The sequence below is a fragment of the Aquila chrysaetos genome, chromosome 7 (assembly GCF_900496995.4).
Source record: "Aquila chrysaetos chrysaetos chromosome 7, bAquChr1.4, whole genome shotgun sequence".
Classification (NCBI taxonomy): Eukaryota; Metazoa; Chordata; class Aves; order Accipitriformes; family Accipitridae; genus Aquila; species Aquila chrysaetos.
In genome coordinates, this window is record NC_044010.1 from 19,576,657 (window position 1) to 19,603,918 (window position 27,262).

At 36.2% G+C, this 27,262-nt stretch overlaps 1 protein-coding gene across 4 annotated transcripts in view; it reads left to right on the forward strand.

Moving 5' to 3' along the window:
- GBE1 (1,4-alpha-glucan branching enzyme 1) overlaps positions 1–27,262 on the forward strand; it is a 175,821-nt gene that overhangs the window by 29,063 nt on the left and 119,496 nt on the right. For all 4 annotated transcript variants that reach the window (XR_003924175.2, XM_030019620.2, XM_030019621.2 and 1 more), the window contains exons 2-3: positions 9,360–9,529; positions 17,816–17,931. Coding sequence is in view for 3 of the 4 variants with exons in the window: in XM_030019620.2 (XP_029875480.1) it covers positions 9,360–9,529; positions 17,816–17,931 (286 nt within the window). In the remaining variant the exon portion in view is untranslated. The remainder of the gene's footprint in view (positions 1–9,359; positions 9,530–17,815; positions 17,932–27,262) is intronic.

The following is a 27,262-nucleotide window of genomic DNA, read 5'->3' on the forward strand; positions in this document are numbered from 1 at the left end:
ATTTAGTTTGAGACACAAAGCTGCATTACCTCTCCATACTGAAATCATGGAACATCCAAAGAGAGTTGGGAGTTTTCATCTGTTTGCTCACCATGGAAAGTGCACAGAAATTATAAGTAACTACTGAAGGAAGGTGTGTGTGGGTGCCATTGCATTTCTTTTTTAAAACTTCTTCCACTTCCAGTGTAGCTTCCAATATTACAGAGTTATTCTAGTTGAAAAGAAGTTCTAAGGGCACTCAAATTAATACATTTACTTGAAGGAGCTTTTTGGATGTAGCTATTGAAAAGCCACTATGGTCATGGGCTTCAGCAATAGCAGACACTACTGAATCTCTTGCCTTCTCTCTGTTAATTTGGGTAAATTTTAAAGAAATCTCCTAGGGAGACCAGACATGTGCAGAGCAGAGCTGTCCTGTCTGTTGGAAAGGAAGTAATGAAAAATTGCATGTTGGCATTAATTACCGGCAGAGTAGAGAAAAATTGGAAAAGTTGCTTTTGAAATTTTTGCCTTTGTTGCTCACTCTTAAGAGAGTTCTCTGCTGGGTGGTCTTTTTAGTAACTAGTAATAAAGCACTTCTGTGGTAGGAATTGTAACAGAAATGGTTTAACTGTGCAAGTTCCTTATTGGAATAACTGTATCCCCAAATTATTTGGATAACAGTTAATTTTATTACACCTGAAAGGAAGTTAATATCATTGGACAACCTGCAGAGTTCTTAATCTTCAGCTGAAAATGTGTGTTAAATGACTTGGGAGAGGGGCAAAGTACTTCTGTAGTGAATAATAGAGCAACTAGAATCTCTGGGAAACTCAGATTTAGCCATGCACACACTTCTTGTGACATGTTTCTGAAATCATGATCTTATCTTTACTTTTACCCTGCAGAAAAGCAAAATTAAATTATTGTCTCTTTGGATCTGTGTAAACATCAGCCATCACTGTCCTGTACTTCTAGAGTGTATCTCTCAGAATTTTTCTAACACTTTAAAGGTTACATGTGTTCAGGTGTTGCTTAATATATTTAAATGTATATTAAAAAGATTACCTGAATGGGACAGGACTTCTCTATTCAGAAAGTGGAAGTTAATAATCTAAAACTATAAAGTTGATATAATTTAAAATACAGTAAATCTCCTGTACTGAAGTAATCGTACCTACCTGAGAATTACTGTGCCTTTACTTACTATTTTCCTTAAGTGTGATTATTTTGTGTAATACTCTGAACAGGCAAATGAAAACTGAGAAAAGAGAGGTGGAGAAAAGAATGAAATAAAAGCCAAGGCTTCTGTTTTGATTCACTAGTGGCGAATGAAGTTGAAGAAGCAACTGCTATCAGGAATTTGCTTCTGCCGCATAATTCTAGTTCAGTGTGGTCTGACGCATTTGATTTGCTGGACTGCAGAAATTTGCTTTAGGAAGAACTTGATCCATCCTACTCCTATCTTCCTTCAATCCATCCCCTTAAGCAGCTGAATGAGGACAGTTTGAGGGAATAACTAACTACAGAGTGAAGGAGAAGATGAGAATTGGGGACTTGCTAATCTGAGCAGGGACTTTGCACTGGCTTGGGTATTGGTGAAAGTGTTTAACTGCATCTTCAAAGCACTGTTAGAAAAGGTAATTTGTGAACAGCCCCATGCTCTTTATTTTAAAATACTCAGAGGTGTTGCATCTACATTTTCAACTTCTATTTTCATCTTTTTATTTCCTTTTTTCTTCTTTGAAGTGGTAGGGGTCACAGTAGGAATAGAAGTGGGCATTATTAGTGATGATTGTTTCGAGATTGTCCAGTTTCATATTGCCATGTGTTTCTGCTTTGACTACCTTGGAATAAATTAATTCTACTCTGGCTTTCCAGGAGAACTCAGTGGAGTACAGCACAGTCTTTATCAGAGACCTTACAGCTGTGCTTCATGAGGTGGCAATTACCACTTCTGTGATTTACTAATGGTGGTTAAAGATACCTGTTGCACACAGTGAACTGCAGTGTGGAGATCAAAAAGCTAGTGCCCCTGATCCAGTGAGCCTGGACCCTGTGGCTCTGTATAGATGTATCAGATCAAATTTGGAGGCAGGAATGCCTATTTTATAGGCAGGCTCTATGAAATGCCCTAGCATGTTGGTTGTTGAATTTGACTAGGTACCCTGAGGGTTGTGGCAGACCACAGGGGAGTCTGTTTTTATAACATAGTTTTCTGGGCAAATTTTACTGCTGCAGATGAACATGTTTTGTCTAGATGCGTAGTGGTAAGAGTTGCTTTAGTACAAAAGTTTGACCCAAGTGTTAACATCACATCTTCAGATTCCAACAGTTCCTCTTCTTCCATAGCTATCAAGGTATTTTAAAGAAGTGGTTGCTGTTTACATGTTCAATGTAGGCACTTGGATGATACCCATCATTGCTACTTGACGACAGCATTGCAAGATTTTTGACATAATTCTTTAAAGAATGGACTGCCTGTGATATCAGGAGGAGAACTGCAGCTCCTGAGTCTCTCTTGGTATATAATTCAAAACCAGCTGTTAATCCTTTCTCATGTCCCTGCAGTAGACTCAGAACTAAAACTGGCGACTTTCAATTTCTTATTTGCCAAATTTCTAAGTGTGGCTTTATATGAATAATACATTATTGTAGAAAAATAAACCTTTAAAAATTGTGACAGTTTATTCCTCATCCTATAGAGAAGTAATCTGTAAATGGTGTTAAGTTGGTGAAAGCATGGTGCATCTACACTGATGATGTGGGGTTTTTGTTATAGTTTTTTAACCCTTTTGATTGTTCACAGGGATCATAAGATAGAGTGGGTCTATATCAAAACAGGGAATGTTTCGATGGTCTGTCCACATCAGTAGGTGCATGAGTTTCACACTGCCCGACTTTTTTTCCCCACCACTGGCCCCAGTCTTCCTGCACTGTCACAGTGAGCTTCATTCAACAACTCTGAGCACAGCATGCATTCTCAATATTGTTCCAGAGGTGTGATGGTTTGCATTTTTGTTTACAAGACGTATGAATGCTTTAAAATCAAAACTCCCGAACTAAAAATACTCAGAGAAGTCAGCAGAGCCCTGTTCTTTACCTCATAGTACTATGACTGGAAAGCTGCAGGAGAATCTCATGTCAGTGTAATTTTGGAGCACAGGGTGATGGTATGTTAGCCCTCGAACAGAGCTGCTGTGTGGGGATGTTAGGAAGATCCTATGATTTCAGCAAAGCACTGTAACAGTTTCCTAGTCATAGTAATAAGTGTAGGGGGACCCAAGACAGTTTTGAAAATGGAGTTCAGAAACCTCAGTAACTTTATGAATAGGGTTGTTCACGATGGTCTGGTGGTAACTGATGGTACAGGACAGGATTTGATGGCCCCTTTGCTTTCTTATTCCTTGTTTTACTGTAATGCTGATACAGCTGCTTCTGTGGAAGGGAAGAGTGGTGGGTTGAAAATAAGAGGCAGCATTCCCCTAAGAGGCTTCAGGATTAAGCGGATAAATAGGATAAGTGGTATCTCAATCTAAACCAGTTTTTTTTTTGCTAAGGCTTATTGTTTAAATGAGGAGGAAGGGGAGAAAACAAGCCATTTTTCCCTTTCTGCTTTTGATATTTTAGGTTTTTTGAACACCTACATTAGAAGAAGAAATGTGAAGAAATGTAACAGACTTATGTAGCTGAGAGGGTTTTTTTTTTTTCCTTTTGGACTGTAGCTTTATCTTTAACACTGACATTACTGTAAATGTTTGTATTTATTGGAAACATGGGAGGATTTGGCTACAGATAGTATCTTACTGGGCATTTTCTTTCATATCCTTTTCCCTTTCATATCTGCAGAATTGGGCTTTCCATATGGATGCCAGATACCATTATCAAAGTCTTTCCTATTTGCTTTCATATTTTGAATAAATTAGCATCAATAAGGGGCCAATACTGTAGAAATAAATTGACACAAAAGCTGGTGTGGACAAAAAGACTCTAAAAGATGAATGGCTACTAAAATGAGCGTCATAAGCAGAAGAGGGACTGAAATGATTACTTTCAGCATTGACACCACAGGTCTTAAATTAAGCTGATTGACTGTTCTATAAACTGCAATAACTACAGCTTCATAAAAAGGTATGAGAATGGACATAAAATGTCTTGAAGCTTTGCAGCCATCTTGGAGTTCAGCACCAAACAGGTTAAATGAGTGTATCTTGTATGCTGCTAAGGCCTTTTTGGTTATGGTAGTTTGTTTAGACTACTGTGATGCCTAAGAAACTGAAGCTTGTCTGATTAAATATAAAAGTTTTAAATATTTGAGTACCTTTTCATCATTTTATAAGGTGGCCAGGAAGGAATTAGTATCTCTGGTTCCTTGGAAGAATAAAGACTTGAAGGCTTTATGTGGAGCCCTAATTCAGTATTCTGACTTACCACCAGACTACTTCAATAGTCTGCCAAAAGTCCTATTTCACTAAGGCAGTTGACTTTGGGGAGGAAGGGGAGGCCTAACTTTTTTATTCTTATGTTCCATATTGAAGCTACTAATTTTAATATGTGCCTGAGACTTTTAATGGCATCAATAGCTGAATGAAGTCAGTGGTGATAGGAACTGTAGCATCAGGAGGGTTTTGTATACTGTGGTTACCAAATAAATAGAACATTATTTCTTTGGATAACAACTGTATAGCTTTGCAATGAATTGAAAGATTTCAGGCTATATTTTTCTCTGATAACTGTATACTTCTACTGTACAAGTTTTAGATCTCTAGGTATCCATAAGACAAAATATTTGAGGGTGTTTTAGTGACAGAAGTGTGAGGAATAAGAGCTCACCTGAAATGTAAACTGTTGAAGTGGCTTCTGAGTTAATATTGTCTTTACTCCTTCACTATGAAGGTTATTTTATTGGGAAGATACTTGCTTTCTGGATAGCCATTATACTAATTCATGTTTGATGTTTTAATCCTGCTTTTACAGAAAGTCAGCCAATTCCTACACTTCCATTGTAGGGCTTTAAACAAAGCTGCATATAAAGCATGGGATTTAAAGCAATGCTGTGTTACAAATTATGAATGTAACAATAGGAAAAGACTGTTGTGACCCTGTTTCAAATGATGTTTACGATTACCAGTGTTTCACAGTAAGGTTGGGGGTAGCTGCTGTAGAAGAGCTATTCTGTTACCAAATGTCTTGTTCCAAGCTGGGTGTATGTGTGCTTGGGGAAATGCTAAGACTGTGAAGTCTTTTCTTTCCAGTAAGTCTGAAAACATCTAGTTTTGTTATTTTAGTTTTAAACCCCATTGGTCTGTTAGCAGAGGTGACATGAATGGATATGGAACTTGGAATTAAAAAGCTTGCTTTTAACTCCAGGAGCAAGGAATACACCAAAAGCAGCCCCCTTCTGCACTTGTCAGATGTGTGGTGTTGTACCTGGCTATAGTGAGCAACTTAATGTACAACTTTTTCCAGTTACTTCAGACCCTCTGTACCTGAAGTTCTGTGGATCCTGTTGTTGCTCTATTTAGGTTTTTTTTTTTTCTCCCCAAAGGTAATGGTTGTACTTTTCAAGGCATACCTGGGTACAGTTTTTTACCTTGTAATCTTCTTCAGGGAAGTGCAGGGAAGTAGGTAGAAAAATCTTATGACTTTGCAGTTGCTCATTAAGCTGTGAAGACTTGAAAAGTATGAAGGCAGAAGTCAGCCTTTTGTCCTGACTTATTGCTCTGGACGCTGTTGTTGACTCTGTTCACATCTCCAGAATTTTACAAGATTGTCTCACCTTTGAAATGTGTCCCATGTGTCCAGAGCCTGTCTGACTATATATGTCATGTGATTATATATGCATAACTGAACATGACATAACTTTCAGTGTTGAGGGGATCACGAATGCTGTCTTAACAATCTCATGTCTGTCTCTCCTCTTTAAACATTGGTATGCTATTAATGAACAATATAAATCTTTGGAATTGGTGAACAAAAATTTTTTTTCCTGTTTTCTGTGTAATCCTAGGGTTTCAGTTTGGAAGATAAAAAAAATGTTTAACAAGCTTCAGTAATGTAGAAATGAAAGCCAAAATTTATGTGAAAGCAAAACCTTAAGTTTCCTAAATCTGGATCATGAGCATGCGCTTAACTCAATCTTCTTTCCTTTAAAGCAGCAACAGGATACAGAACTATGCTTCTGCTGTTTTACAAGACCTTCTATGACAAGTAACCTTGTTCTGTGTCCAGATGTGTTTCATCTCCTGAGAGGAGTTTTTAGAGTAGTTCACAGCACAAGTAATTGATCCATTTCAGAAGCTGGTGGTTTTTTTGTGAATTTTGAGCAAACTACAAATCTATATTTGATAATTCCAGGAGGTGGTTAAAAAAATTAAATCCGAATACTTTCTAGATTATAAATTAAAAACAATTATGGAGAGCACTTGTTTCAGAAATCATGATTTCTGCAATGATGATGCAACAGTAATACCTGAATTAATTTGCTCTATGACAAGCAGTGTGCTTGTGTATAAATTGAAGGAGCATTGTTACTCAGTGTACATGATGCTGTATTACTTGTTTAAAATCTGTCCTATATAAAAAGCTATTATTGTAATAGTGTTTTACATCCCCGATCAACAACTTTTCAAATCTGCTCCCTTCCTTGACCCCCCCATCCTCCAAAATAAATGATTTTTATTGAGCATGTAATCTTGCTCACCACTATTGAAAAGTGAGCAAAAAGAGTAATTTTTTTTTTTTTTTCAGTAATACTCACCATCATTTCATATATTAAGTGTCATGGTGTCTTTGTTTGCTTAAACTTTGAATCTACTGAAAGACAAAAATTGAAACAGTGGATGTACTCTCAGTGCTTCTGTAACAAGAATCCAGAGCTTACAACGTGTGTATTACTGTCAGTGATATTTCCCAAAGATATAAATCACATAATTGCTTTCTGAAAGTCCATTGTCATCCCTCCGACCCCATAAAGCCACTCTCAAATCCTGAATTTGTTTGATGCTTATTTCTTTGGAATGAGATGAATGGGCTTGATTCTTCTTTGTCAGGGAGGACTCATCGAGGAAGAGCAGTAGGACATCAGCATGCGTGTGCCTCCAGGTTTTATGAAGTATATCATAGCCTTTTTCTTCTCTGCAGAGATTTCAGTCCTTCTCTGTGACCTGCTGTTCTTCTCTGTTAATAAATGTATCATTTCCTTCTTCTGCACTTTTCAAAGATTTGTATGACTGACTTTTGTTTAAAGATGAAGCTTACCACTTCTTCCACTTCTTCGTGAATGTGGGAAATACCCCATCCAGCCAAAGGTGTTCTTAAAGCTGTGAATAAGTATTTGTACCAAGAATGGGGAGAAAAAGATTAATTTTAAGCAGATAACCTATTCCAGAATACCTTTTCTATTTTAAGTGTGTCAAACTCATTGCTTCAGTTAGATCTTTTCTGGAGTTACAACAGCTACCTATAGCATATACAGAAGGGTTCTTGCTTCAGTAGCAGTGGAACTAGTTAAAAATAAATACATGCGACAGGCAGCAATTTTGAAACAGCTTAGGTATGGCTGAGAAATAGGAATTTGCAGATAGCACTACCTTCTTGTATAATAGAACCAATATATTTTTAAAGGAAGGCTTAAAATTTAAAGTTATACAAATCAAAAGACTTTTTTTTCCCAAGGAGAACCATTCAATAATGGAGTAATTTTGACTTTACCGAATGTCATATGTTGAACTTTTGAGACTGTTTGTGACTTGCTCTGTGTTTCTGTATTAAACTTTATTTATATAAATCTTTGTGATTGCAGTTGGTTAAAACTGAAGTCAGTCAACTGGTTTTGTGTATATATGTAATAAACTTATACTTGGAAATCTGACAAAATATTCTTCCTCAAGAACTATAGATGAAATTGATTATCAGAGCAGTAGTAGTTAGTAATGCACTTCTGAGGATTATACCTGTGAGCAAATTTTAAAGGAATGATGCAGGTGGATGGGCAAAAGTTTTAAGTGTATTTGCTATAGTGTATCCTGAGACATTTTGGAATCTTGCTGTCTTTAAAAGTAAGCATCAGTCTTAATAATAAAAACTTGCTGGGAGATGAACCTTGAAAGCAGTCATAGTACTCTAAATTAATACAAGTAATGTTATTTTACCTTAACCAGTAAATAGACATTTTAATCCTCTACTTTGAACTAATGAAGGGCTAATTCTAAAACAAAACTTTAAAACAAATCACAGAGCGAGGTCTAAGTCCTGACACTGCAAACAGTCTACCTCTCTTTTTTTTTTTTCCTTTTAAACCAATGAGGTGTCATCCCATAGTGCTGTTTTGCTTCTTTACTGTTTCTGTTTCCTTTTTCAGAATACAGTAAGTGTAATGAGGCAGACAAGATGTTCTTGCTGGGATTGTTGTTAGTTTTTATACATTTCAGAAGACTTTTCCACTTATGGAGAACACAAACATGTTTCTAATTTACATTGGGGATTTCTTATTTAAAACAAACAAAAAACCCATACAGGTAGCATTAATTAAATGCTTAACTGAAGCTTTTAGCTGTGCTTCTTCACATAATAGCTCACATTTTAGGAGTTAAAGTTGACCCTCTTGTTTATATTGTATACCTGATGTGTGTTTCTTGAATTGTCAGGAGCTTCTTTGAGAAAACGTGTTGAAAACCTCCAAGCTGTTACTAGCAAATTCTTACATTAGAGGTTTAGGGCATTTCAAGCCCTACTGGTATAAGTAGGGTATGGTCCAAATAATTACTTCCATGAAGTGGTAATTTTGTTTTCCAAATCATTGAAGTGTCAGGGGACTGCAAAGTCTTGCTGATGGTCTCTGTAAAGAGATTGTCTAAGGAGCTGCTTTCTGCAAGTGCCAGACTAGTTTCTCCATACTTATATGCTGTACTGCAAACTTAGTGTCCTGAGATTGTCTATTAAAACTGGCTGTGAGAGATGTAGCAGACCTATACAATTCTCCCTAGGAGGCCTGTGGCTGATATTAATAAGATGGAGGAAAAAGTGCTAGGCTGTTCAGAGTGCGAAGTTCTCCTGTTGTGTAGTTATACTATGATTTCTTGACTGCCAATCAGGAGTTGTAGTCTTAGACTTAAAAGTGCAAACTGTTCCCATAAAGTAGAGAAAGTACAGACAAACGTGAAGATTGCAACTTTGCACTGTGTAACAACCATGGAAAAATTATATGGTTGTATTTGATGTTTTTTCTTTTTCTGTAGAGGACAGTGAACCTGATATTACAGTTTTAGGATGTAGTGTGACAGTGTGTCTCAATATTTTTTTAATGTTCTTACACTTGTTAATGTAAGAAAGGTACTTACTAAACTTTCTAAAAAAATCTTATCTATTTTCATTGAAAGGTATTCTCTGTTTTATAACCGCTTGAAGAACATTGAGGAAAATGAAGGAGGCCTCGATAAATTTTCAAAAAGTTACAAAACCTTTGGCGTTAACCAATTTGTCGATGGTGGAATATATTGCAAAGAGTGGGCACCGGGAGCAGAAGCAGTGTTTCTCGCAGGTGACTTCAGTAAGTATTTTTAGGAATTTCTTCTCTCCTGCACTATGTTTTAGATGAGTATCCTTTTCACTTAAAGACAATTTTGTAGCAATGATGAAATTCTGATAGTAAAAATGTATGTCACGGCTTAATCTAATAATATTTTACTCTACACTGTAGTAGCCTAAGAATGTACGTGTTTCTGTTGTATGGTCAGTATTAGGCATATCTTTTTTTTTTCAATACCCATAAGGCGATGTAAAGGTTCTAGTCTGATCACACTGCAACTTTAGGCTGTGTCTAAACCACCTGAGGTTCTTCCTGAAGCTCTACAGTTAAGCATCTATAAAACTGTATGCAGAGAAGAAGAAATAACAGTAGAATAATTTGCTTTATCTTCTTTTACTGATCTAACAACAGTGTTGCCCAAGGACCAAGGCCCTCTGGAATTCCCACTCATCATGAGAGTGTAGACAAAAGTCCTGCTGGAAAATGGTAACCTAAAATCAAACTAACCTACTTGTGAATGAGTAGGTGGTGCTCTGTTCTGAGGGGAGGAGAAGGAAGGATGTTAGCAGAACAGGATGGTGGCAGGATTACATGGAGGAATTGCATTGCTTACTCTGAGAACCAGGAAGATGATTCACTTTGAACTTGAGACAAAATTATACATTTGCTCCTTATTCAGAATGCTAGCTACACTCAAATCATGTTCTGCAAATTCTTAAATGGAAGTGACATGCATTTTTGCTCTTAAATCCTGCAATACTAATTCTACTCTCTCCTTTTTTGGGGGGGTTTTGAGGAGTTTTGTTCTTTTTTTCCCTTTCACCTCTCTACTCTATCCCTTCTTCAGGATTAGGTGTTAGTCTAGCAAAAGTATTAGGAATTTCATTGCTGGCTCTTAGTGAACTGGGACTTTATCTGTGAAATTATTTTGTTCATTTAACTGCATTTCAGAAGTATGCAGTGTTATTTATCCAACTTTTGTTTTGTGGAAATACTGATCTGGTGAATGTTCAGTGTGTGTATTTATATTACCAAAAAGTATATGAATTGCCAATTTGAGGCAGTTAACTACTTCTGCTTAAACAAAAAGTTAAATGTTGAGTTTTCCTTCTTCCTTAGCCCTGTTTGAGGAAACTATTAAAAGGACAAACGCTGTATTTGAGGAAAGAAGTAATGAACTTGAAATTGTATGTGCTTGTATAACTTCAAAACGATAAGACTCATTACGTATGCCATAGTAGTATCTGGTGGTGCTTTCTAAAGTACTGCGGTACTTCTGTAACAATGTGCGCAGAAATAAATGGACTACCCTGGCAGTGTTTTTCAGATCCATTGCTAAGATTTTTTTCAGTGCTTCATCGCTATCTGTTTTAGTACTGTTTTTTTCAATAGTCCTAAGATCAATACACTAATAAATAGAATAAGCAAAAGAGTTTAAATACTCACGTTGTGCTTCAGTTTCCAAACACAGTCATAAAATACATCTATTTTAATTGTCAGAAATTTCTGTTTTCTCTTTTTCTTTAAGAACTCAATGGGAGGGTTTGTGTCCACTATGCACTGTGATAATTTGAGTCTACAGACAATGGTTATTTTTATAAAAATATTTGGTTTTGATGCAGAAGACGAACAGAAAAGTCAGTGCAGTGCTGTTTTCAGCCATGATCCTGTTTGATGTGGTTAACCTAGTGAATGATAGAGTAGCTTTCCTTGAAATAGTCCTTGTCTTTTCATGGAAATAGACATTGATAAAATAGGTTAGTGTAGTACTTGAATTTTAATATGGGAATCGCATATGTCCTCTGATTCAAAACTGAATAATGAATCACGAGTATAGTTCACCTACTGCTAGATAATAGTGATTTCAGCTATCAATACTGACTGCAAGACGAGATGAGGTTATTTTAATAGCTCAACTTTATATGTACAAACACACAGAAAATTCTCTTCCTTACCCCTCCTCTACTCACTGCAACCCCACCCATTGCTCAAGGTTTTTGTGGTGTGATGGGTGTAATAGTCTTTAAGTTAAATTACTCAATACAGTTGGAGACTAGAATGCGTTTGTTTTAAGTATGTATTGTAACAGATGGCCATTTTAAAAAACAGACTTTTTAATGAAATTAATGTCTAATATTTTGAAAAGAAGATATAACTTGTAAATTGGCTTGGCAGATTAGTGGGGGAAGTGCACATATACCAGAATATAGTAGCTAAAAACTGGAATGGTTTTCTAAACTCTACTTCATTTAAAATATTTCATGTAATATATCATATGAAGCAGAAATTTAGGACTAATATCTTAGAGTAGTTGTATCTAGATGCTAATGAAATGTGGCAGTAAGAAGTCAAAAGACTAAAAAGAAATTAATTTTAATGTGGAAAAACTGTGTTTGTCCTATATATCATATTCATCAGTCACAGGAAAGTATTCATTCCCACAGGGGAAGATAATGTACTCAGAAAGCCTAGAGGAATGGAAAATTGTCATTCAATTCAGATGAGCTTTAATAATATTCTGATGAGAAATTGGGTTGCAAAACCCTAAGATTTAGATTCAGGTTGCTACAGATATGTTTAATTAAAACTGAATCCCTTTAACCTTCCTTTAAGTTTTCAAGCAGGTTAAAGTCTCAAACTAAATTTATGATTATATTGTATTTAAATTAAGTATCAGGATTGCTTTTAATAAGAATTTTTTTATAAAACTTTTTATAAAGAGAAATGTAATTGAACCATGTGGGGGAAGTTGGAAATCTTATACAAAGAAACAAACACGGGACTTAAATGACAGCAGCTCTTTAGGTTTTAAACTGAAATATGATGGTATAGAACATAAAAACAGTCAATTCATGCTTTGTTTTTTTCGCTCTGTTGTAAGGAGATGGGGATAGCAGTGTTTTCTCAGTATTTTACTTAATATGTTGTCTGCAAATCTCTTAGGTGTTTGATGGAAGGACACAAAAATTGACACAAAATATGGGTTTTAATATGTGTCCCCTGCTATTTAATCTGATAAGTTTTCGAGGATCAAATACTTGTAAAAATTATAATGGCAAGTGCAGGCTGTGTTACAGAGAACTTAAACTTCTTTCAGAATTTATTATTAAGCTGATAACAGTTGATAATAGCTTTATTATGAACTGTGCTTAAAATAAAAATGATTAATTTATTTCTGTAATTGTACACATTTGAAGCTTCAGTCCTGCAAATGTAAAGTTTTTTGTGAATGACTTTTATGCCTTATAGCAGACAATGAAAGCTTTGATATTAAGATATTTTGGCCCAAATTATGGTATTTTTGTACCTCATTCTGAGACACTTGTAATAAATGAGATAGCTTGTATTTATAGAATAATTCTTGGTATCACTGTGCATTCTTGAAAAAAGCTGGAATCTAGTAATAGCACACAAATCCGTTTTTGGATTGGAGAAAGAAAAACACAAATGGAAGAAAATCGCAATACTTCCAGAGTTCTTTTTTGTCTCTTCTTTGAAACTCCATAATTGGAGAGAAAAAGGTATTATATCTGTTGGTATTCTGGTATGATGCTTTACTCTATCTGAAAAGTATTAAATGAATATCCAAAACCATTAAGATTTGTTGATCAGTACTCTTAGCATCTCAGTAAATCGAGTGTATGAGGCAATTAGTCAGCTAAATTTCTGATACTAGAGGCAGGATCAACATTATAGCTACCTTAAAAACTCTCAGTGATAACACACTGAATATTTTTTGTTTGCTGTATGCTGAGGAACTCAGTGACTACTTGCAATTTATTGCTACTTTACAATGGGCTATTTCAAAGTAAGTCACTGAACTGCAAGTTTTCAGGGTAACCCACAGAATTTGTTTGGGAATTAGAACATTCAAAAATGTATTTGGCCATGCAGAGACTCAGTAGGTTATCTGTAAACAATATTTTAATTTAAAAAAAAGTTACTGGCTTTAAGAAGCTTGAAAGAGTAAGTATGTATATGCTAATTTGCAAGGCAGTATTTGATATAATACATTGTCATACTTGTGGTTTCTGTTCTTCAGTTCCCTTTTTGTTTTTCTCTGCCTTCCCTTCCCTCCCAGCTAACGTTAGATCTAAAATGTTGATCACTCTGGAATGTCTGTTTGGTTTTGTTTCTGCTTCCTTTTTCTTGCACTAGTGGGGAAGGCTTCTGCTGGGGCTGGAGGGTGGAGAGAGGGAGGGTGCGGTGGTTGGTTTTGGGGGAAGGTTTATTTCTTATTTAAGTTTTGACAGGCTTCCTTCAGAGCAAAGACAGGGGAACTTAAGCCACTAGCCCTCATAATCTGGATATCTGACAGCTGACTTGAAACTTTTCATATCTTAGAATGTTGGCTTTGTTTGGTTTTTTTTTCCCCAGACTTGACTCAAACTTTTACTGAAATGGAGTCTAGATACTACTATGATGTGATACTGAACTTACTACTTTCTTCAAAGATTTTAATAGGAAAATACCTAGATTTCATGAGTGCTATACTTCCGTGGCTGCAGACAACTGAAGGCAGTGGACTGAATTATAAGCTGCTATTAATATCCAGGGAGACATCCTATCTGAGAAGTTTGTTTCTATGTCAGTGTTTGAGCTGTTTAATCACTTTTTAAGCAGATTATGTTAATGACCCTGCTATTGAGCTGTTGGAAATCGGGCAATGTAGAAGGAAGATGACCTAATTGGCTACTATGTAGAACAGTATAGTGTCTTTAGAGAATATCTCCATTTATGTTCTGGTTTCATATTGCAAGCAAATGGTATAAAGGCATTTTGTGGGATAGTGGGATTTTGATGCCCCTTCCCTTGTCTGAACTGCTATTTGTTTGGTATCTTCCTCAAGGAAGCTGTGTGAATGCTTGCTGGACTCTATTCTCTTTGAGCATCCTTCGGTTTATCAGAAGTATGTGGAATGTAGAAATACAGAATTACAGCTCTAAGAGATGAGTTTATTGTACTGGAGAATTCAACCTCAGGTTATGGAGTTTTTTCACTTTTGAAAAAATAGTTACAACATTGCACTAATGTATCAGCCCTTACATTGGAACAAGTGAATGATTTGGTCGATATGGAAGAAGTATTCTTTTCCCCTATGAGAAGCAAGAGGAGTGTTAATTTTTGATATGAAACTCCAAGTTAAGCCGTGAGCCACATAGCTGTATGGTTATATACTTGTCAACGTAAAAACAAAACCAGGAGATGGAACAAGTCACTTAAGTTAAGATTTAGCTGGAAGTATTGCACTGGAATTGAGTTTTAATGACAAATGGTAGAATCCAAGCTATTATAATTTGAATTCAGTTCTAGATTAAAGCTCAGTTCATGATTCTTTGGCATGCTAAGGGTGTAGTTCTGAGCAAGAAGTTCTCTTGTGCCTCATGTTGCTGAGGTAGGATGTAATGTTTAAATAATTGGCTGTGTTTGGAAGATCTAATCAGAGATGAGAGAAACTAAAAGTACCAGGCTATTTGAGGTCTTCCATGTCGGATTAAGACATATCTGAGGCCTGAACTTTTGTAATGAAGCTCTTGTCTTTGTCTATGGCTTATGGGTTTTCCATGATGGTGTCCTTTTTTCCTAAAACCTATTCAAGCTGATTATTTGAACTTCTGCTGGTAATCTTCTCAGTCTTTTTCTGTTTGTAGCTATCGGCAGAGTCCTTGAAGTCCCTGTTCTCAAATGAGGGTATTTCTTTTGCCTTTACGTTTTCAACTTCTGAATAGTCTGCTATTCAGTTTTTGGTTGATTGGGTTTGGTGTTGTTTTGGTTTTTTTTTTTTGTTTTTTTGGGGGGGGGGGGGTTGGTGTTTTTTTTTTTTTTTTTTTTTTTTCCCTTGAGACATTTTTGGCTATGTTTTGCCAAAAAATCTGAAAACTAAGCAGTAAAACTGAGAAGCCTGAGCTGCCATTTCTTTGAAGGAAGCCTTCAGTTTTCAGGGTGCTTTAACTTTTTATGCCTCTTGCCTTAATACAAAGCAATATTTTTTTGTTATAACCTTCCTAAATGAGTTCCTTTCTAGGTGTAAGTAGTAAACAAAGGTTTTAAGTAGGACTATCTGGGACAGATGAGTATTGCTTTGCATTTATTCTTAAGTCATGAACCGTGGACATCCAGTAATGAAGGACTGTGGCTGAGAAGAAGGGTTAACAGGAGCATCTAGTATTGCTAGCAGGTAGAGGGAAAAGTGTAAGCAACTTGGGCAGAATTGTTAAAGCTGCCTCTAGAGAGCAGAGATGCTTAAAGGGGTAGAGATGCAACCATTCCTCCCCCTAAAGGAGGGAAGAGAGGTGGTTGTAACAGCGGTCATGAGAATTTTTTTTTGAATAATGTAGGAATTCAGTGGTCTTGGTGTGCATAATGAACTCAACTTCAGGCAGTTTCCCCCAGTGAATTTTATAGAGACTGTGCCTAAGACTTGCTCTAACTTTATTTTGCTCAGTATTAGCGAGTCATCACCTGGCATGTTTGGTTCAGTTTTGGCAGTGTAATCAAGAGGTACAGCTCAACTGGAAAGAGTTTCATGAAAAGCAATGGAGATGATCAGATATCTATGGGCAGGAAGAAGGCTGAAAGAGTTGGTAGTAATTCCCATAAGAAGGTGTCCTAGTTTCAGCTGGGACAGAGTTAATTTTCTTCCTAGTATCTGGTATAGTGCTGTGTGTTGGGTTCAGTATGAGAAGAATGTTGATAACACACTGATGTTTCAGTTGTTGCTGAGCAGTGTTTATACTAAGTCAAGGACTTTTCAGCTTCTCAGACTGCCCTGCCAGCGAGGAGGCTGGGGGTGCACAAGAGGCTGGGAGGGGACACAGCCAGGACAGCTGACCCAAACTGGCCAAAGGGATATTCCAGACCATGTGACATCATGCCCAGTACATAAACTAGGGGGAAAGCTGGTTGGGGGCTGCTGCTTGGGAACAGGCTGGGCATTGGTCAGTTGGTGGTGAGCTATTTTTTCACTTGCATCACCTATTTTTCTTGGGTTTTCTTTCTTTCTTTTTTGTTATTTTCCTTTTCATTACAATTTATTTTATTTTATTTCAATCATTTAAACTGTTCTCATCTCAGCCCATGAGTTTTCTTGCTTTTACCCTTCTGATTCTCTCCGTATCCCACCGGGTGGGGGAGTGAGCAAGCGGCTGTGTGGTGCCAACTGGGGTTAAACCATGACAGAAGGTCTTGACTATTATAAATCCTAACAGGTTCCTTAAAGCAGTCTTCTTGCAACTTCTTAAGAAGTTTGTTACTTTTTTCATCTTTTTTTCTGTTTTCCCATTTTTGCCTACATTGTTTATTTCAGACAGTTTAGCTGTTTGCTGTTTAAAAGAAAATTTCAGTTTTAACTCTTTTTTCCAAGTCCCAAAATCCTAGTGATGTATTCTACATCTTTTTTAAGATTCCCTGAAATAAACTAAATATATGTATTATAGTGTATAAACACTATATATAGTGTTTGTAGTTTTAATGTTCTTTTAAGGAGGATTGCTTTGTTGCTAAGGTATTGTTTGTTTGATGTTGGTCTTAGTAGTCTTAGTAGATGTTAGTACTGTTTTTTTATTATTTTTTTGATTGAAGCTTCAGAGTAAAACCAAGGGGGAAGACCCATCTACATCTTACTAATATACAAGCTCTTCTGCTGTTAAGCAAGCAATAGTTTAGTAAATACTTTCCGTCTGCTAATGTGTGTATTTTGTCTGCACTATCCAAATACCTTAATTGTGATTAAAAACTATCATCTAAATAAAGTACTGAGTTAATTGTATTTCTGTTTTTGAGCATGGGGAATGTTTTATTATAAAATCTTCATTGGTTTTGACATTGTTCTCTACTGTAAAATGAATAGGTACTAGAATATTTGTCTTACATAGTTATTTTTGTTGCATTGTCTAGCCTGTTTGATTTGTGCCTTTCAGTTTTGTTCCTCAAAGATTGGCAGTTCTCAGGCTTAAACAGCTGTGTAAGAGCAACTAGCAACTTACTTTGAAAGCAGCCTAGTCTTTCTCTGAAACTCAAGGTGTCTGTATATTGTTAGAGAAGATTATCTTTTTGTTGCACAACAGATAATATTTTTGATTACTGATTCATTGTCAAATTAGAATTGGAGTATGGTTTCCTAGTGAAAGTCTTACACATTCAAAAGAAGTTCAATAAAATGTGTATGGTAGTATCAGATATAAAAGTATTTGTGTCTGCTGTCACTGAAGCTTATTCTGAAACAGATAGAAAACACTGTTATACCTTTGATTCGTAATTGGACACATCTTAAGATAAATACACTTAGTATTATTTCTTATATTGCAGATGGCTGGAATCCATTTTCTCATCCATATAAGAAGATGGAATATGGGAAGTGGGAGTTGTTCATTCCACCTGGGCAAGATGGTTATCCTCCTGTGCCCCATGGATCAAAGTTAAAGGTGTTGGTTCTAGACTTACTCTGTCCAATTCTTGTAACCCTTCTTACTCAGTTGACCTTTTTGTTTTCTTTTAAATAACTTCATCTTCTTTTAATTGTTCTAAGAAGCAGATTCAGTTTATCTACTTGTGCAAAGTAACCTCAATGAGTGAAACATTAACATCGCTTTGTGATGCTTAGGAACAGGCATATGTGGCTGAAATGTGTATATAGTTTTCATCTTGTGGCATGACACAATATACAGTATTTACATATTGATAATTTGAAAAATAAGTAATGTATAGATAAAGTCTTTCTGTATTTGATGCAACTGCTCAAGATTAAGATTCTATTCACAAAAATCACTAAGGTATTGAGATTTGATCCTTTCAGTCATGGCTTTTCAGGTGATCTTTTTGTGTTGCTTTATTAATGATACATGCAACTTTGTAAAACTTCTGCCTATCCTTTAGGAATTAAGGGTATTGAGCAGTAGGCTTAGGTTAAGTAAGTTAAACTAAATAGATGCAGGTAAAACTTAGTTGTATTTCGTCAGTTGTATTTTGTGAGTATCCATGAGCATAAAATCCTTCTCAGAAATCAAAGGAAAGTGTCTTTGAGTTGTCAAATACTACAGTTGTTACGCTTAGTGCAGATATACATAATGACAACTAACTATCAGTAGAGTTGATTATTTCTAGGTGAATACTGATTTTAGTCAGAGATGTACTTCTGAGAATTTGAATTGTTGCAGTCAGAGCTTGAGCTCCAGAGATACCAGATGCTAATGGGGGACAGTAATGAGTCGTTAAGGAAAGACATGTACTGAAATTATCTATAGACTAGGAAAATTAAGAAACTGGGAGCGTTTGTATAATACTACTATATTTTCAGGGCTCCCATCGACAAAACTATCACATTGAAAAAATCCTCTTTTTTTCTCCTGAAAAATCAGCTTAGGTAAACAAGAAATCTGCTGAAACAAAGATATACATAAAAATGCTCTGGAAATGCTTACTCAATGTGTGTGCTTATCTCTATGCTTTTTGTTATGGCCTATGAAATCATCTCAGTAATAAACTGAAATTTAGGAATAATCATCCAAGGATGAGAAAGCTGGTTTTGTTTTACAGAGCAGGAAAGAAAACAGTTGTCTGCAACTCAAATACAGTGATTATACAGTAATGTATGAGTTTGCAGAATGGTTACTTAATATTTTCCATGGCTTTGAGATGTAAGTAGGTTAGATTTTTTGGTTGTTGCTAAATTTACCTTTTATGTTATTTCTACAAAACTATTGAGGTCACCTACTGTAGAATATTTTGTGCTCAGTGTAGAGATAAGAGGTGTGAATGATGAGAAGTGTTGATAATTATTAATATAATAGCAAAAAGCATATATTCTTAAGGACATTTGGAAAAACTTAAGACTTTTTTTGTCTGTTCACCTATATAGTCACTGGTCATATCTCCTATTTTGAAGTACAGGTCTTATAGTACTTTCTCTCTTTCCATTCACCATTTTCTTTGAAATATAAACTCCATAAAGCAAAGGTTGCATTGTGCATAATTTGTTTAGTATGCAGAATTTTTGACTACTGATTACTCTTGGTACTGATGTACTAGTAAGATGATTTGCTGTAGTTCTGTAGTTGTTCCGAGTCTTCTGAGAAGCCATGAGACTCATGCTGGCAGAACAGAATGTGAGTTTGTTTTCATCTTTTTTTTAATTATTATTTTTTAATTTTTTTACACTGCCATTTCCTTAATTGTGCTTTTACATGGTCAGTTTCAAAGAAAGATGTGTGCAGTTGTCACTGTCACTCAAAATATGTGATTGCCAAACAGGTTCATGAAGCTGGACTGTTCTGTCTGCCTGTAAGATTTGCTTTTGAGTATGTATATTCTTGTCTTTAAAAGAAAAGTGCAAAAATTTACAAACTTGATTCACAAGTGTACATAATCATAAGTGATGACTTCCTCCGTATGGAACTGCTCCCAGCCTCATCTGTAACTTTGCTAATAATCTTTCATGATGCTTTGTTTTTGTTCTGTGGTGCTTACACAACTGAACCTAACACATGACAATGTGTACTTTCCTTGTATTTAGATGCTATAACTAATGTGGAAAAGAAGTCTCCAGTTAAGGTAGTTCTAAAATGATTTATCTGTCACAAAAGCTGGAATGAGGTTGGAATATTCCACATGGTAGGCATGTATGTTACCCTTGTGCTACAGCTGATCTTTTTATCTTCTCTCATTCCACTAATGGGTTCAGAAAACTGCTGCTCTTCTGTAAGGTTTCTTTGAGCTACATGGTTCTGTTAGATTGTGATCATTCATAAATCTGTGTATTTTTGGGAACATAAGGATTTGTGTAGTAGAGCATAGTTTTGCAGTTCTTTGTTCATGTAGGAGCTGAGAATAATGGATTATCTGTAGATGGAAATTACTATGCAGATTGCAGAGCTAATGTTTAAACACACAGGCGCTATTGTCTGTGCACTAGACTAGGCAACAAAAACTGTGTTTCCAGTAATGAAGGTATTGCCTTTTTTGCTTTACTAAAGAAGCATGGGGAATCACAGGTTTTAAAGTTGCTTTTACCAATATTATTCTTAAATATTTAAGTCAAAATAGTCAACTTTAGACATTCATGCAGTGATTTGATTAATCTGCTAGGGGATAAAAAGTCTCCTCCAGAAGGTCCTTATCTTTAGCTTCTGTCTACACTGTTTTTTTTCTTTAGTTCTACACAGGCAAATGCCAAGTTCTGAAATGGTGGCAAGGTCATTCCTTTTAAATAAGTAATTTCTAAGCTAGAATGGGAAATGGATGGAGTGTAGCTCGTGACACTAATTTAGATCAGGTCACAAACTATTTTTGTAGGAAAATAAATGAGGAGCAGAGGTCAACATTTGCCTGTTTTCAATACTAGCAGACTGTCTACTGTACCTCTTCAGGCAGTCTTCTCATAAGTAAATATAAACATTGAAGAAGGTGAGTAATTAAAAAATGTGCTGTAGATCTTCTGATACATTTCTGTGTGAAGGGATGGATGCTTATGACAGTTGAGTGACTCCCTTGTGGATTATGACATCCATCTACAAAATAAGGTTACCTGCTAGAAAAGGGCATTTTTTTCTTTCTCCTGTGTATCAGTTGGGAGCTTAGGGTGAGTTAAGTGAACAAATATAGTTGTTGTGGTTGTGTGGTGTTTGCTTTTTTTCTTTTAAACTTCTGACAGATGTTATAAGATGAGCACAGGTTAAAAAAACAAAAAACAAACTTTGTGCTTTAATAAATTAAGCCTCTTTGCCTCTGTTTCTTTATTCTAGTGGGGGTAGTTTGAAAGGTGGTCTGGGACAACCAAAGTTTCTTTAAACATCAGCGTGTTTGTCACTCCAACAGTGATGGCAGTTGGGGGGCAAGTGTGCTTATCTTCTTTCACGGTTGAAAATGACTCAATTCTTCCTTTGTTGTCAGAGTATTCTTAATTACCTTTTCACAGTATACAACAAGCTTTTAGAAAAATTAACATGGTTAGGCTTCTTTACCAAGTCTCATCATGTGTTGTCATATGCATGCAGGAGTTTAATCAGTGTTCCACTCTTTCTTTTACTGTTTATTTATAAATGAGTTTTATAACTGCTTAAAAAAACCTGTAAATTAAGTTTTCACTGCAGTCTGTAAGATCCTTAATTTGAAATAGTGTCATTGGAGTTTAGGGGTGGGGACAGTACTGGTAAAAATTGAGGTCTTAGTATCTGTAGTGGGGAGCTTGTTTAATATTCTTTTATAGGAATGCCAAGGAACAACACATAAAATGCAGAACAATTTGTGCATAGAAGCCAGTAAGAATTCAAACCTAGATGGAAATAATTTCCAAATTCATGGCTAATGATCAAGTTCTAAAATATTTTCATACAGCTAAATAAGAAAAGACAGTAAGATCAGTACTTCCAAAATATTGGCAATTATGATTGAGCTACCTGCTGCCCTGGAACATTGAGTAGGAGGAGATCTGTATAGTGGAACCACTAAGTTTCCTTCCATGAGCTGGAGAGGAAATACTAAAATAGTAGTAATTGTTCAACTTTCTAGTGATGACAGTAGATCTGTGATTTCTGAAATGATTTGACAGAACAAGAATTTTATATATTAATAAATTTATCTGACATCTCTTCTGACAAGATGCTGGGTAAGTACATGAAATTAAAACACTGTATGCAACTACATATCACTTGTACGTTCACAAAATTTAGTTTAAGTGATTCTGGCTTACTTCTCTTGAATTACCAAGGTGAAAGTCTGGATGGCTGACATGCCTCCCTAATGAAACTTTTACCAAGGCTGAGGTAAAGATTAGGAAGTTGTCTGTAAAACATCAATGACTAAATTTGTTGGTTTCTTATTAAATTTTTGAAGCTGTATGAGTTAACTACAAATAGGTAGCTTTCTTAGATAGTTTTTAATGTAACTAAGTGTAGGTAGATAAAAGGTAAAAAAAAATAAATAAGGAAAACCCGTTTTATCATTAATTTAAATTGGGTTTTAGCACATCACTTCTGGGCACCACAGCAGCCTTTATAACTTCTCTGTGTATTCTGACAGTACTAATCATATACAGCTCAAGGAACAAACAACATAAATTTTCTCTGGAAAGGTCACCTCAGAAAATGGTAGAAACTTCTTAAAAACTCTGCATTCCATTATTTGCTAAATCTATATCCTTTCCTCCTTCACACACATATATCTACATGTGTGTGTATATATGTATTTAAATGGTAAACTTAATAGTTTTTTGAGAGTATCTTGTATTATAATGAAATGATTAGATTTGATATCTTGTGCACTTGTTAACACAATATTCTTGCATTGATATTCCACTCTTACATGTTTGAGTGGTGTCCTGGTTTCATCTGGGATAGAGTTAATTGTCCTCCTAGTAGCTGCTATAGTGTTATGTTTTGGGTTCAGTATGAGAAGAATGATGATAACACACTGATGTTTTCAGTAGTTGCTAAGTAGTGTTTAGACTAAGTCAAGAATTTTTCAGCTTCTGATGCCCAGCCAGTCAGAAAGCTGGAGGGGCACAAGAAGTTGGGAGGGGACACAGGCAGGGCAGCTGACCCAAACTGGCTAAAGGGGTATTCCATGCCATGTGATGTCACATCTAGTGTATAAAACTGGGGGGAGTGGGGGCGGGGGGAATCGCCGCTCGGGGATTAACTGGGTGTCTATCGGTGGGTGGTGAGCAATTGCACTGTGCATCATTTGTATATTACAATCCTTTTATTATTATTGCTGTCATTTTATTAGTGTTATTATCATTACTAGTTTCTTCTTTTCTGTTCTATTAAACCGTTCTTATCTGAAACCATGGGTTTTACTTCTTTTCCTGATTTTTCTCCCCTATCCCACTGGGTGGGGGGGAAGTGAGTGAGTGGCTGTGTGATGCTTAGTTGCTGGCTGAGGTTAAACCATGACAAGTGGTTTCAGTGTTTGCTGAACAGTAGTTATAGATGCCCTATTAAATTTTGCAAAGGAGGAACTACTTTGGGTCAGAACACTAACAGATTAATCTTGGTTAGAAGTACCTAAAAGTACACTTGTATCAGTGAGGTGCTGGGGAAAGCAAAGTTAGTTGTAAAGAATATTATCAAAACTTAATCCTTACAGTTTTTACCGCTGTATCCTATACTTCGTAGTAGATATGCATGCTCTGTGTTTAACTTGTAAACCTTGAAAAGCAATCAAATATGGTGAGCAGGTAGGTTAATCAGTGTCGGGGAACCAGTGTTAGTAAAATTCATCAAGTGCAATTACTGTCACTGATGAAGTAGGTGGTGCTGCAGCTGACCATACTGATCAGGAAGTCCAGCAGCATAGTATCAGACTGGCTTCCAGTTCAGGTCTCACATGCTTCAAGCAGTCTGCAGTCAAAATGTGAAGGCATTTTTAATGAGAATGTGAAAACCCAGGAAACTTCTTAGTAATGGAATAACAGGCTGGTGGTTAGTATGCTAGGTATAGAAGTGTAAAGATGTGGGTTTTCTGTAACATAAAATGTGAATAGAATCATAGAGTCATAGAATACCAGATTGGAAGGGACCTCAAGGATCATCTGGTCAAACCTTTCTTGGCAAAAGCACAGTCTAGACATGATGGCCTAGCACCCTGTCCAGTTGAATCTTTAATGTCCAGTGTTGAGGAATCCACCACTTCTCTGGGAGATTATTCCAATGACTGATTGTTCTCATTGTGAAATAGGTTATGTGCAGTCAGACAGCTTTTACAAAAGGAGCCCTAGGTATCCTAGAAGATACAAGGGTGAAACATGATTTCAATGGGAAGCTTCCTGAAGAAATGTTCATTGTTTTCTTACATGTACAAATACAAACACTTCTAATATTTCTTGTTTTCACCTCAGCTGGGGGGGTGGGGAATATCCTTCTCATAGTCTGTTAAGTTCCATGTCACTTAAATTTCATGTCGTAAATGGTGTAGGATGGAAAAAAATAAAAATCGCCACATCTGCAAAGTTGAACAATGAATGAAACAAGTGTTCTGCAGCATCATGGTATATAACCTGCATGCAAGAAGGAGCACATATGGCATTCCTGGTGTTTTGAACTTTAGGGAACAGGACTTAAGTCATCTAGCATACATATTTCTAGACATCAGTGGTGCTGAATGGGAAGTAAAGCGTTAGTTAAATCTGTGGCAATAACCTTCATGTTTCATTGCTTGATTCGCAAGCCACGACCCTTCAGCAAGTTATTGTAGACTTCTCTGGGTTACAGATTAGGTTTACTAGCAGGAAGAGTTGTTATCTCATTGGGAGGTAAATGGTCTTTTGACTTTGCCTGTTTGGATTTGGTAAACAATGTGCAACTACTCATGGACTCATAGGAGAGGCTGTAGCAGTGATGAAGCATTGTAATGCAGTTGACTGTTGCTCTTTGGAGCCTTTTTTGCAAACTGAGCTCAGCACTGCAAAATATTCTTGTTCAGTTATTTTGGCAGGCTCGGTTCTCCTGTGACTTAGATTGCACAATCCTTGGTAGGAGGTTTTGCTATTTAAAAATACTTTCCTCTTAGTTTATCCATATAGAAGACTAATTGTTTCAATTGATATTAGGTGTGTGTTAAAGCAAAATGTGGGGGGTTTTAGGAGGAAAAGGGAGAGAGATTTTAAAGGGACTTTGAAATGGAATTTGAAGTCTGAGAGTCCATATTAAGTATATATAAACATGGCTGATTTTTAGTGGAATTGTTTTTGTTTTGAAGATAGGGCCGCTAATTATGTAGAGCTTCTGGCACTCTCTTCAGTGTGAGTTACTGGTATGTACTTCCTAATTTTCAGCTGTATTTGTCTATAATGTTAAAAGAAGATTATAGGTCAAGGAGAAAGTGGAAGATAAACTTTAGTATTCTAATGGACTTATTCCAAGACTTGGATGCCCAAGTCTTGTCAGATAGCATCTATACTGTCAACGCAGCCAACACCGGAGCTCTTTGAGGAGCCCTTCTCTGAGGCATTAATGATAAAGTATTCAAGGTATGCTACTTTAACTTAACTGCTTTCTGATATTCTAATGCACCTAACAATGTGTGGAGAGGGTCAGGTGAGCTCATCCATGATGGTTGACCTCAGAACAGGGGGAACACATTGTCATAGAATCGTTTAGGTTGGAAAAGACCTTTAAGATCGAGTCAAACTGTTGTTTCTCTGCACCTTTTTATTATTCACCAAAGATAGTGTGACCTAAGGTGTTAGGGACTCTTGAGTTTTTGGGCAGGAAGACAACAGCAACAGGAGAGAGAGGACAGTGGAAGGACCATTTGGGGTTGTAGGCTACTCAGTTACAAGACACCGTGGGAGTACGTGGCAGGAAGTGGAGGTGTTGAGTATGATCTGAGTCATCCCCAGAAGATGTTTTGCTGTCAGTTTGAAACAGCCGTGAATGGGAGCATCAAAAAGTAAGCATGCTATGCCACAACCACCCGACTGAAAGGTGCATTATGCAGCAGTTTTCCTTTATACAAACGCTTTATAGTTGAGGATAAGTAATACTTAATGCTTGGGAGCCCCTATTACATACTTCAGCAGCTTCCTTTCTACTTGACATGGCTTGAAACAACTCTAATAAGTTGCACTTATTGTGGGTAATGTGCTTTATTATTATAGTTGCTTTTTAAAACCATGCTCTTGTACCCCAAGCCTCTCAGTTACATAATACACATATGAATGCTTTTATATTATGCGTACAAATTTTTATAGTCTTTGAGCTACATCACTGTTGTTACAGTAACTTGATTCTGGTTAAGTCACAGTGGGGGGAAAAAAGTATTTCTTGAGCTGTGTATTTTAGAGATTCCAGTACGCCTTTGACTTATTAATTTGATTTTTGGAAAAGGTTCTCGGAATCTGGATTCTAGATGGAAAGGAAAGTTTGAATGCTGTCCCGCAGCATAGATACATGTTGTGTTTTCCTTTTTTAAAAATAAACTGGTTGTCCCTCAATACCTAATAATGCCACCTTTGTGTAGCTAACAGTTATAAAGCCTGTTGTTTCTTCCTGTAGAAATCCATGTACTTTTAGGATAGTTCATGATGATTAAGTGAAGTATTGTCTCTACACTTGTGCCTGTTGAAATATATTGGGAATGTTTCCATGTGATACTGCTTTCATTTTTAACAACTCTCCTATGGTTTCCTGGATTTTAACAGTTTGATTTTCCTATGGCATTTTTATCTCTGTCTACATAGATATTTTTATAATACTAGGCAACTGTCTCCATCTTTTGAATTTTTTATATTTAGATAGATAATATAGTATTTTCTGTATTTTTGTTAGTATTTACTAATTTCTCTTAGTTTTCCAAGAGAAGCATGGAAATAGAAAAAAGTGCGAAAGATTTCCTTTTTAATCTGATCTAGTAAACTAGTTAAACATGTTCTAGGTTTTTCACTGAAATTGAAATGCTTAATTCACAAATGGAGCTATATCTCCCTCTTTTGGAAAATCAAGGCATGGCTTCATGACTTGGCTTTGAAGATAGGGTTTTGCTTCTTTCATATCTTGATTTTTTTTTTTTTTTTTAATTTATTTTCTTTCCCTGGGGGAAAAGGGAGGGGGGAAGAAGGGAGAATTGTGAACAAATACTTACTATCCCTAATAAGTTTAGAGCCTAATATCTGATGTCATGATATATTTACAGAAAAATAATCTGCACAGCAAATAGACCCTTCTCCCAATGGCTTCTGAACCACACAGATTCCTCTGCAGAACTTTGTTAAACATATAAACCACCTGAGAAGTATTACTATGTGTCTGATAGCTAAGG